This window comes from Colius striatus, chromosome 7, assembly GCF_028858725.1.
Source record: "Colius striatus isolate bColStr4 chromosome 7, bColStr4.1.hap1, whole genome shotgun sequence".
Taxonomy (NCBI): Eukaryota; Metazoa; Chordata; class Aves; order Coliiformes; family Coliidae; genus Colius; species Colius striatus.
This window is the reverse complement of record NC_084765.1, coordinates 28,029,422-28,042,392: the sequence shown is the minus strand read 5'-3', so window position 1 is coordinate 28,042,392 and position 12,971 is coordinate 28,029,422. Positions and strand designations below refer to the sequence as shown.

Here is a 12,971-nt window from a genome sequence, read left to right as displayed (position 1 = left end):
AAGGCAGGAACTACTGCTTATATAATAAACAAATATTTCTGTCAATATTCAGTGTTGAAGGAAGCTGGACTAACAATATTTGTTATACTAGTTCATTGTATTTTTGCCTGAGGTTACTTGAGTCATACCTTTCATATAGCACTGATTTAAAACAGCAAAGAAGAAAATTGTTAACAGCTTAAGGAGGGAATTCTCAATTTGGTGCTTGTGTTTCTATCTTTACTGGCATTGCTCAGAAGTTTCTTTGGAAAGATATATCATGACACTAAGCATCTGGAAATAAAGGTTCCTTATGAAGCTGAAGCACTGAAGTAACAGATTTCAGGAATCACTACAGGATTAGAGGGTATTTTAGGAGAAATTTGAAGATCGGTCAAGCTTAGGAACAAGCAAAGTCATACAAAAAAACCTGTGTGGTTTGCCACTGAAGTTAAGCAAAGCTCTACAGATGCAATTCACCTGGACACCTTTCTAGAACAAATGTATTGAAAATACAATTGGAAATGCCAACTGTATAAAAATTACAGGCAATATTTCATACAAAATGCTCCAAATACTTTTCATTATGCAACTTTTATTTAATACACACATTGTTGTAAAAAAGTTCACATGGAATAATAAAACCACTGGAGTGCCAAGTTTTTGTTAGGGGTTGGGTTTGGTTTTTTTTGTCTATACACATCAATACACAATGATTAGGTTTACAAGTTAACCACATGACAAGTTCACTTTTATCTGCAGGAGCTTTTCACATTACACCTTTATACCAGAGATAAAATGTGCTTAAACACACACAGTAGAACACTTCTATTTCAAAATTAAGCATTTTCTCAAGGACTATATTTTTTATTCTGAATTTAGTAGCTATATAGCATTAAAATAACTGTAATTGAAGTTTTATTTGCAAAAATGTTTGTAAGGCCATAGGAACGCACTAAAATACTTAAATTCACCAAAAACAAGGAAAGAAAACCCAATGGAAATCCTGCTTTTGTGGAAGGAAGAAATACAAGTTTTATTTATAAGAATGAGAATAGCATAAGCAATTCAGTGAATGGAGGAGAAAAAAAAGCTATTATCACCTACAGACCAATCCTTAAGAAGTTTAACATTGCAAAGTTTCAGTTACATTAATAGATAATCAAATAACAGATGCATTTTCACAAATAACGCTTATGCATTTTACATATTATTCGTGTACTTTCAAATCAATTCACAATATTTTAATGTGATATGTATAGCCAAGAATCTTTTTATTCACTTGTGAAGATGATCCACTTAATTCATTTGACTTTGTAGCAGACTAGTATAAGGTACTTCTAATGGGAAAAAGGACTTTTCTGGAAGAATAACTACAGTTAATTAGCTTTTTAGAGACTGTCCCCCCAAATAGAAAAAAAGTGAGCTGCATTAAGTTTGAAGAGTGGTTTAAACTTTAGCAATAACAGAACTTCCAGAAGACAGTGAGTAAATCAAATATTCTACATACACTCAACAGAAACTTCTTGTGCATGTTTTGGCAAGCACAGACTGAGAGCTAAAACTGCAAAGCACTGAGACCAGTTTGGCTTTTTTTTTTTAAAACCACATAGAAAATATTGGTTAAGATACAGTGCACGGATATAGGGCTGAGGAAAAGACTCCTTAAAACTCCATAGCATAAGCAGCATTTTTGTTTTATCGAAATCCACCACAAAATGTTTGCCCTTCCTGAAAGGTAAATGGCAATTTCTGGAACAAAACAGAAATACATTTGCCGCTTAATGAGTAACAATTATATGACTTTCATTCTAATGGACATTAGAATACTAACTAGCTGACTGAGGTATAGTTAAGAATCCTTCAAAATTTAGATTATATAGTCTTGAGCAAAGTAGCAACAGAGACTGCACAAAATCCATCATAGTGGTACCAGAAAAGCCTGTAGTACCCAGCATCTGATGCGTAGGCAGAACATACTTTTTATCACCACCCGCTTGTCTGAAGGGAAACATAGCTAAAAAAATTCCCACTAAAACATACAGCTGATTTGCACGCTAAGATACAGCACATTTTTCCATGTCTGGCAAGGCAGACTGTACACAGAAAGAGGTCTATACTGACCAGAAGTTAGCACACAGATAAAGTGCAGCCACTCAGCCATTTAATACTGCTGGAGAAGAGGGGTGAGGGCAAAACAATGAAGAAAGAGAGAAATCTGCATTTTACCTTATCCATAAGACCACATGAAATTAGAATTCTTCAGTTTCAGCAGGGAACAAAATTGCATTACATTCTTCTACAAATAGAAAAAGATGAACTTTACATGAACATTAAGCAAAGTGAAATATTTACTGCATTATTTTATCATGCAAAAAGTGAATTTCCTATGGTCTTACCTCACATTTATGTACAGTTTAGCACAGCTAAATGTAAGAAAATAGCAAGTTTTTTTTCCTCCCCCCCCTACCCCTTACAGAGCAGATACCCCAATTTGCTGCTGCTTCAAGAAGCATTTCATAGACTCTGCTACTTACAGGCTCTTTCAAAGGGAAGTTCATGGAGACTAATATTGAATGAACATTTAACTACACAGCGGAGACAGGAAAAAACAATAAAAGCATTCTGTAAATGGTGCCAAACACAGAACATGTCAGTTTTGGTTTGCAGACAACCCCTGAGATAAAAATCAAAGTATTACGACACCAAATAAGTCAGAGGTAAACTACTGAAAATAAACAACATTCATAATTGGTGTCACAACACTTTCTGTATAGAAGCACTTTTTTAACCATACAGAAAAAATAACTGCTTTAGTCTGCCCAAGAAAAACATCAAGGGTGGACAGGGGGCAGTTAGGGTTGCTTTTTTGTCTTTTTTTTTTTTTTCCTCTTCACTAAACCTCATTGCCGTGAAGATTTTTCTGTTTTAAGCACTGCAACAGCAGTTCATGAGATTCACCATCTAGTTACAATGATTATTTCTGTTCAACTACATATGGGGACAGGCTGACAACTGCTTACAACTTTGTGGAACCAGCTAACTCATGTTAAACCTTTTAAAACCAAGTCTTTCAGTCTGACACTATTTTGAAACACAACAGGCCAATATTTACAACAGACCCAGAGATGACAAATTCAGTACCTGACTCCACAAAATGAAGCTGTTCTCCATGGTAACAAAAAACTCACTGCTTACAACTCTAGGAAACGTAGTAAGGCAAAAGCAAGCACAGCAGACCTTAACCTTGACAGTGACAGAATGCACCTATCCCCCAATAACAAACATGCTGGACACAAACTTGTAGTTAAAGCTCACAATGGTCCAAGTTTGGCACATCAACAGAACTAAAGCACCTGTTTTAATTGCTCATTGAGGAAATCTTTCAGAAAACGATAAAAAAGTAGTAGAACAAAGACTACACAACACTCAGTTGAGTAAAAAAGGCAACTACGTTTCAACTCTGCTTCTAACAGTCTAGGTCACTGTACCCATTTTGAATGAAAAAATAACTGCTTAAAGAGATCAAAGAGGGCTTCACACATTCAGCATTAACTGTATAACTAATAGTACATTATAGCCCTAATGTGACCCTTTCCTTAGTGCCAGGACCTCAGAAACTATAGCAACTGTACAGGAAGCTAGTTTTTGGGCACCTGATGTCAAGGGTCAATGCTTAGAAACATTAACAAACGATCCTTAGAATTATAATAGAAAAGGAGGTCACCTTTAGAAGCAGTCATCTCTGAACAAATGAATCCAAAAAGAGGTTACTCAAAACTCATGCATTCAGCTTCCACAAGTCACTTAAGTGATAGTGATGAGGCTAATTTGTGATGATGGTTTCAACTCCAGAGTGTACTTCATCATCAGAAACAAAAAAAGGTGCAGCTAGTGTGAGCTAACAAAGGGAAGTGAGGAAAGACACTGTTTATTCAAACAACTGAAAGGTGCATCTGTGAATCAGACCTGTGACTGGCAATTCCAAACACAACTCTGCTAAGCCTGGTAAAGAAAGAAAAGCAACATACTACATTCAGAATAGAAGCCATAGCTTCTGCATGAACAGATTTGCGCATCCGAGACACAAAATCCCTACAAATTCTTAAACACCAATTGTTACAGTAATTCTCATCACTACAGAGTCAGCATCCATACTGAAGTCACGGCCACAGGTGTACAACACAGAAAATAATGGAAGTAAGACTTAATTTTTTGCCTGGCTCTTCTGCTTGAAAAGAAATTTGTTTAAAAAGAGAAAGAAAAACTTGCACAAATCTGTTCAGAATCTTTTTTACAAGTCAAACTGTGCAAATACAAATGTAAGATTGTGCTGTAACAGGCAGTAAGAGGCCAATATGGGTGTGCAAAGTTAAAAGAAACATAGCAGCTTTTGCAACAAGCAATAAAACAGAAAGTAAAAAAAGAACACGAGTTAACTCTTGCATTTGTGTCTCCACTTCATAGCTTCCGCATCTGAGAAAGAAGAGCCTGACAGGTCAATAGGCTTAGTGAGCAAAATCCACTTGGTATTTTGTGTATCGCAGTCTACGTTCAATGGAGCTCTCAGCAGCAGCTTGGTGGTATTATTTCTGAGGCTTTGTGACCCTGTGCTTTCAAAGAAGCAGAAAAGGTTCTAAGTGTGCTGCAGTCTATCATTAGAAGTTCATCAAAGTAGCGTGCATCGAAAGAAGCTGCTCTTCTTAGATCGGTTTTCTGTTATTTTTACTGGCCCACCTGCCCCTGATGAACTGTTGTCATTCTGAAAGAGAAAAAAGAAAATCAACATCATAAAACACAAAAAAAAAAAGAGTCCAGCTTTGCTAGTTAACCTCCTCTTTTCCCTGCCTTGCAAAGCAATAACCAAAGCAGAGATCTGCTGCAACTTGAGTTCCTCAAGTTCTCAGTTACCCAGAATCTGTTAATCACTCAATAAAATTGCCTATTTTAAGAAAAAACATTTATCCAACAATCCAGATCTCAAGTATTAGCTAAAGGAGCACCTACGAAATTGGACACTTAAAAAAGCAAGGATCACAATGTTATGTTTTGAAAGAACTCTTCAGTCTCAAGCTGCTCAGTGATCACGTTCATGTAAAATAAAGGATAATTACGTGCTGATGTGTGATAAAGTGGGATAAAGTTCTGTTTGCTCAAATCTGATCTAGCATCCATTATAATCCTCAGGAGGTTTTTGGTAGGGTTACTACTGAGCCAATTCCTACAGTAGTCATTTCAACGTATCTAGTTTGGATGCCAACTGGAAATACAAACCATTTTTCTGTTGAGCTTTGTCATAATATCCCGTGCAAGTATGAAAAATGCCTGGTGAGGAGTAGAAAGGAGAAAAAAAAAAAGAAAAAATAGTTAGTCAAAAGACACATTAAAGACAATATAGATTTGGATAAGTCAGACACATTAACAATACAGTATTCTGTAGACCACTGCTAACACTTGAAGTTGCAAGGCACTCTACGTAAAATAGCTATTTTACTTACAATTGCAATAAGCATGCTTTAGGAAAAAACAACAACTTATTTTTAGCTTCCATCCCTGCAGTCTTTGAAACAAGTGAAGAAAGTTTACCATCACATATCTCTTGGGGAAAAAAAAAAAAGTTGCTGAAGAACATACTGCATACACTAACATGTTTTCCTCCCCCCTAACTGTATTGTGCATGGCAACTAGAAACAGAGAGAGAGGTTTGAGATTGGCATGTCTGGGAATTCACATTAAGGTTTGTCTGCTTTTTGTCTTCTAGAAGTTTTGCTCCTGGGCTATGATGTTATTTGATTCTATATTATATTATGATGATCGGGGGACTGGAACATCTTTCATACGAGGAAAGGCTGCGGGAACTGGGGCTGTTTAGTCTAGAGGAGACTGAGGGGAGATCTTATTAACATTTACAAATATCTAAAGGACGGATGTCAGGAGGTTGGGACATCCTTTTTTTCTATCGTAGCTAGCAAGAGGACAAGGGGTAATGGGATGAAGCTGGAACACAAAAAGTTCGACTTAAACATAAGAAAAAACGATTTCACCATGAGGGTGAGGGAGCCCTGGCACAGGCTGCCCAGGGGGTTGTGGAGTCTCCTTCCTTGGAGGTCTTCAAGACCTGCCTGGACATGTTGCTGTGTGACCTGATCTAGGTGAACCTGCTTCTGCAGGGGGGTTGGACTAGATCTCTAGAGATCCCTTCCAATCCCTACCATTCTATGATTCTATTTACACTTGCAACATCCCTACTGAAAAAAAAACCCAAACAAACCACCCATAACCTACTTTGGGCAAATCTCAGTATCTCAGATTTTAATGTATAAAGGAACAAAAACTTCTGTAGCAGAAACACTCTGCAATTCTCCAGAAGCAGAGCAAAGCAAGATTTTAAGCTATCTAGAAATATCAAAAAGTTCCAGAATGTATAAAAAACTGTAAACATTTCCCCTCTCACTGTGTTTAGAATATACCAAAGACAGAAGCTCATTTAATGCAAAAAAAAAAAAAAAAAAAAAAAAAAAATCACAATGAATAAAATTAATTCACGTCTGATCACGAAAATATCACGATTGGGTCATCTCTCATGAGTTAAGCATTTTGTGGAAAGGAGACTAAATTGTTACTCATTGAATGTCTAAACCAGATGTGGTTTTTAATGCTTTCTTTACTGTTTGTGCAACAATTAAAAAAATACTGAAATAGCCAATAGTCATTTGGAGTAAGCACAAACTAATGTACATTTTATGACCTACTAGAGTTAAAATGAAATTGTAGTCATGCCACAAAAGAGCAAGTCAACCACCAGGAGGAACTAACAGGAAGAGAGACGCTTATTATTAGGAAACTATTGCTCTCCACCAGTGGTACCAGCTGCTAATGTTCACACTTCTGTTATCTGCTGTACGAATCATAAAGACACTAAGAATCAGGTCAAGCACTACTCCAGATGCAGCATAATGCAAATAAGTCCATTCTAACTACATGATACAACAATCATATTGCAATCAGAAAAAAAAGCTTGGCTGGCACAGCATCAGTCATGTTAACTATCTCTTTAGTTTCTAGTTATTTTGTTAAATGCATGACCTGAATTAAGCACATGGTGACTTCTGAAAGACTTCTGAAAATCCTTTAATCTCATCAATCCACATGGAATAGCCTTTGAATTATTAGGTACAGGAACAACATTCTAGAACAAGTCTGCCTTATCTGAATTAATGAATCTTAATGTAACTGTTTCTTGATATCATATTATTTTCTTGTCCACTTTTCATAGAGTTAAGATCCTTCCTCCACCCTCCCTGAGGTGATAAGAATGATTTATGGTAAGATAGACTGGAGATGAACTACTCTTCCTTCCAATTCTATTTCCCTATGCTGTTATAAATAGGAATCTTGTAGTTTTAGCACAAAATTTATTTTTGGGAAAACAGATTGCAAGTCTATAGATAATTTTAAGTCTTTTTTCTCCTCTAATATCTGCTTATGACAGTCTGTCCTGACGTTCCAGGTTAATATACAAATCTTCAGCCTCATCCGCGTAGCATGTATTTAGCAGTAACCTGAAGGCTCCTTGACACAGTAGCATGTAATTCTGAAAGTAGAGAATCTTGAATCCAATTACCAGTACAAAGCATTGTTCTAGTGTTACACCTATTATCTGTCCAACAGTATTTAACTAATTATAGTGATTTAAATAGCAAGACACAGAAGTCTAAAATCTAAAATAACAGTAAACGACTCTTAATACTCATCTGAAAAACAATTCCAGACATGACCAGAAAACAAGAATCGCTGATTTTACAGTGCCTCTCCAAACATGTAACAACACTGGAGATCCCAGGAGCACAGCTGGAACTTCAGGCCCCAGATCACGTCAGAAAGTCCAGCAGATCATGAAACATGTCTCCACAGTAGTAGTTCAATAAACATAGCTAAGCGTAACACCAATCTCTTACCTCTTCCACATTTATGCTGGATTTTGCACTTGTCTCCAAAAATTTGATTCCATAATCAATTGCTAACTGGAAGAGAAGTTAAAGTTTTTGAAGTTCCTTTGTAAAAGGAATGTTTCACAGAAGTATATAACACTGTAGATGCTGTATGTTGCGTTAAGCTTTAAAAACAAAACCAAACTATCTTCATTTCTACTTTAGTTGTGTACATAATAGATTTTATAGTATTCTTACTTGCCTGTTTGTTCTTCACACCAACTAATTATTTAAGCTTAAGTAATAATGATAACGACAGGAATAAGTAACCACCATGGTGAATTGAGTAAAACATGATCAAACTATATACAAAGCTTTATATTGAGATTTAGAATACTTCATGCTATAGTAACATTCTTTACAGTATCTTCCTCTCAAGCCAACAGCATCATTAAGTTTATTCAAACTTGATGACAAGTGTTATTTAAAAACAAAACAAACCTCAACTCAATCTGTCATCCTACATTACATAAAAGTTTTTGAAACAAGAGGTTTGAGCCCATTATCTCTCATATGCCTAAAACATACCAAATACTTATCCCCTCAGCCAAAATCCTAAGAAACATAGGCATCTAAAGAAGGTAAGTCACGAAAAATTACCTTCTCCCCTTTTTCTTTCGAGACTTGTCTTTTTTCATTCATATCACATTTGTTGCCCAGGATCATTCTTTCTACATCTGAAGAGGCATGCTGAAAGAAAAAAAAGTAATCTCTCACCAACAAAGTGCATCATTATTTAAAAGATTCTAGTGTCAAACTCATCCACAACTGAATATTTTGTTTTTAAAAAGCTACCTAATGTGAAAGGATTACTGAGAAAGAGACTGACTTTTGACATGGGTAATTTAATAACTGAATATTAAAATAGGTTGAAATTTGCCAATAGTCAAAAATATAGGTAAATAAATAGGTAAAATTTGCCTGAATATTACTACACATCAAATACAGTACCATGAGCTCTGAACCAGGTTATGCACATGCTCAGGCATTTGGCTCTTGTGGAAATGTAACAGTACCATCTTTACTTCAGTGGCACATGGACACCTGCGATATTTGGTTGGAGTATCATGATGTGGTATATTTGCATTTTTAAAGTAGATTATTAACAAAAGAATTTTTAAGCAATAATCACTTCAGCTAGAGAACTTCAACAAGAAAACTCTTCTGGCCCAGTCACTATTGGATCAAATTGGTCACTAACACAGAAATTTTGCTTAAGAGCTAAAGAACAATACTAAAAAAAAGTCCATGGATTTTATGTTTAAGGAAAAAAAAAAAAAAAAGGAGAAAACCAGTAAGGTTCTGTTACCTAGCTACAGCTTCATTGACATTAAGCCTTCTCCTCTAACTTCATAAGGAGCTATCCCTACTTGACAGTATGTCCCATTAAAATCATAGAATGGTAGGGGTTAGAAGGGACCTTTAGAACTATAGAATGGCAGGGTTGGAAGGGACGTTTAGAGATCATCTAGTCCAACCCCCCTGCAGAGCAGGTCAACCTAGATCAGGTCACACAAGAATGAGTCCAGGCGGGTCTTGAAGACCTCCAAGGAAGGAGACTCCGCACGTTCCCTGGGCAGCCTGTGCCAGTGCTTACAATAAGGTAGCAGGAAGGAATCTTACCCAAGACCAAACAAAAAGATCAAAAATCTCTCAGACACACAACAGAATAACAACTGACTTTAGATAGATCTGTCATAATTTCAGTGAAAGGTAGACACCTTAAGATCTTGCTCCTTCCCATTCTTTAGACCCAAAAGTGAAAAAAGAAAAGTCAAATAGTAAGAGCAGTTTCAAAACAATTTATGCTTAATTTATAAACTTTTCTACCTTCTATTCTGAGATAAATGGGATATTTCGCCATTAATAATCACCGTTGCATTCACTGCTCAGTCTAAAATTGGCCATATGGGTTGGCTGCTGTAATGAAAGCAAGTAATTACTTGATAATTAGTTGAACGAGTAAGAAGTACTTTCCAAAGCACCTACCTCCTCTATGTTTCTTATCCAGTTTTTAATGTTGTCAAAAGACTTTTCATTTGTGATGTCATACACCAGCATAATTCCCTAAATAAAATCAGGAAAATCTAGTTAGACAAGCTCACAGTATTGGTTGACTTTTGATGTATGCCTTTGGTTTGATCAAACTTGCTAGAAATTCAACATACTACTTAAGCACCTATAATCCTTTCTCAAAGCATTATGCCATTGCTGAGAATTTACTCAAATATTACTATTTAACATATTTTGCTGCTGTTTAAGGTCAAACACATGACCTATATGACGTTTAAATTATTAGCCTACAGTCAGGAAAAGTTTAGAAACTCTACTACAACAGCAACCAGGATTTTTAAAGTCAATTTTAGAAGCAGAACCTTTAAGCAGTCAAAGATGACAAACCTGTGAGATCCAATCTGCCAGGGCAGTAAATACTTAGAGCAAAGCTGACACAAAGTGCTCTCCCAGAGGCTTTAGCTCCTTCAGACAGCTATGTACATACACTAGCATGGGCTCTCAACAATTAGCAAAGCATGGGAAACCACCCAACAGATGCATTAAGGACAGATTGCCAGATTGACCTCCATTCCTTATTGCCTTTCCAGTCATTCTTTGTAGAACAAAGAAAACTGACTGGGAGGTGGGGAGAAGACCATGTCAATGCCAAAACCTTTCTAAGTAGGGAAGCTCTAACAGAGTCACAACCAATTACTCTTTCTTCCCATCTGTGTTTTTTAACAGTGGAGTTGTTTGGACCCAAAGCCAGACTATGTATGGAACAGACCTGTTCATACAAAGTGTAAGAACCTGCAGTAGCAGCACACCTAGTGATCAGCAAGTTGAAATTAACAGTGTCCCAACATAAAGTATCTCAAATCACTACATTAAGAACCATTACAAGCAGTTGTACCACAAAGACTGAAGGCTCTAGGTCAGTCATTCTCAATGGAGGAAAAAAATAACAGTAGCTTTTGTAGGACTGTAGACTGTATTTGTAGCCCAGATTTTGCATTCTCTACTGGCTGAAGGAAAAGTAATTTAGTGAAACAGACTTTTAATATTAAAATAATTCATGACCTATTTTTCAAACATTTTAAATATTAAGGGGTTGACTGCATTAAAAAAAAAAGTCTGATTAAAGCTTGGCAACTGGCTTCTTATTATAATCTGTAGAATTTTAATTCCATTAAGAGACAATAGGTCTTGAAATTTTGTCACAAAAACAGGACTAGACAAAGTACCAGTAGGTTTAAAAAATGAAAATAAAAAAAACCCACAAAACAAAAAGCCTCCAGTCAAACCACAAATTTTATTCCCCACCTCCAAAGTGACAATTATCCAATTCTTCAGCTAAAGACTTATATGGTGTAACCTTTCAAAGAGCAAACCAGTTACACTAGTTGTGCCTAGCGTTTTTCTGAAGTGAGAGTACTCACCATGGCTCCTCTGTAGTAAGCTGTCGTAATTGTGCGGAACCTCTCCTGGCCTGCTGTATCCCTAAAATTCAGCGAAAATGAGTATTTGTTGGAGGTGATCTTTACACTCTTTTGTACTTAGAGATATCTTTTTAAACTGAGTAACAATGTATTGATACTCATTAAGAAAAAATACCATGTAGAAGCTGTTTACACAAGTTTCTTAACCTCTCACCATCTTCCTTGTCCTCAAGCTATCCTCTTTATATCAGTGGTTATAACAGCTCCATAAATATGGCACAAAAGCATTTAAGTTGTCATAAAAACAATAAAACTCTGCACTACACAGCCTGTAGATGCAGCTCTGATGCATTTGAGTCCAGCATTGAACAAAAATTAAAACATGCATCAGTGAAATATGTTAGGAAAGTGCATCTTCTCACACAGTTGGCTATTGAAGTCAGCCACTATACCTTAGTGTGCTAATATTTATCTTAGATGACTTCAAAGCAGTATCCTGTAAGTGAACAAGATGACCAAAGTGTTTGGCTACCAGTCACACCTAGGGGGAGCAGAACCCCAAAGGCCTGACCAAAACCAGTTTTTTTACTTATACAGAATATTTGTACCAATTCTGGCACTTCACTTCCTTAGTCACAAGAATGCTGGCCTGCATGTTAGTATCACAACTATCTTTGCTAGAACTTGAGAAATCAACATGAGCCCTATATTCACCAGAGTACTTAAGCAGTTTGGCATGGGTAATAATGCTACTCCAAAAATACTCACCTGCTGCTATCAGGAGACTCATCTCTACTAACCCACTATGCAAGGAGTGGGAGCATTATCACTCACCTTTTCCCCTCTGAGTACAGCTACGTATCAAAGTATCAGAAACTATTACATTATTAGGTTGCACATCTTAGTTTACAGCTCTGGTGTTAAGATTTCCTTTTCACACAGTATAGCTAAAAAAGAGCATTTAAGAGGACAGCTTTTGATAAAATGGGAAGCTACTGTAACATTTGCATGTGAACAGGCTGTTTCTTGTGTTACTCAAGCAAAACTACTCCAAGAACAAGACCGAAGAAAGCACAAATCTTATGGACAGTCAAGGAATAAAAGGTACAAAACTTTTGGTACCCCAAGCCTCAAAAGCTATGACGATTAATACAATCCTCACTGAAAACTTACAGTACTTTGGATTACTTACCATATTTGTAGCTTGATTTTCTTTCCATCTAATTCTATTGTTCTGATCTTGAAGTCAATTCCTGCCAGAGAAAGGGATACACTAAGTTTTGCAATAAATGAAAAGGAAGTGTTCAGTTTCTTTTTGACAATTTGGTAAGAGCAAACTTAGGCAAAATAATTATTCTTAAGTTGTCACTGCTTCCAAACATTACGAAGTGCTGAGGATGCACAAAGGTTTTCAGCTGCATCCAACATGTCAAGGGTAAATTATTCTGTGCTCTGAAAACAGACCAAACCCAGACTCATTACTAGCATTAATCAAGATTATGAAAGGAAAATTTAATCTCAAAAACTTTCTACTTTATCCTGATAAGGTCAACAGATGCAATATGTA

General features: G+C 36.3%; 1 protein-coding gene across 2 annotated transcripts in view; it reads right to left on the bottom strand.

Moving 5' to 3' along the window:
- Window positions 1-554: 554 nt before the first annotated feature.
- The window catches only part of RAB8B (RAB8B, member RAS oncogene family), a 28,152-nt gene continuing 15,735 nt past the window's right edge, over window positions 555-12,971 (bottom strand). The window contains exons 2-9 of one of the 2 annotated variants that reach the window (XM_061999889.1): window positions 12,597-12,657; window positions 11,405-11,465; window positions 9,960-10,037; window positions 8,571-8,660; window positions 7,938-8,003; window positions 5,254-5,304; window positions 4,717-4,741; window positions 555-2,278 (exon numbers count right to left, since the gene is read on the bottom strand). In XM_061999889.1, the coding sequence (XP_061855873.1) occupies window positions 2,232-2,278; window positions 4,717-4,741; window positions 5,254-5,304; window positions 7,938-8,003; window positions 8,571-8,660; window positions 9,960-10,037; window positions 11,405-11,465; window positions 12,597-12,657 (479 nt within the window). In that variant the 3' untranslated portion in view covers window positions 555-2,231. Of the gene's footprint in view, window positions 4,742-5,253; window positions 5,305-7,937; window positions 8,004-8,570; window positions 8,661-9,959; window positions 10,038-11,404; window positions 11,466-12,596; window positions 12,658-12,971 lie in introns of both variants that reach the window. The other variant, XM_061999888.1, reaches the window with a different exon arrangement.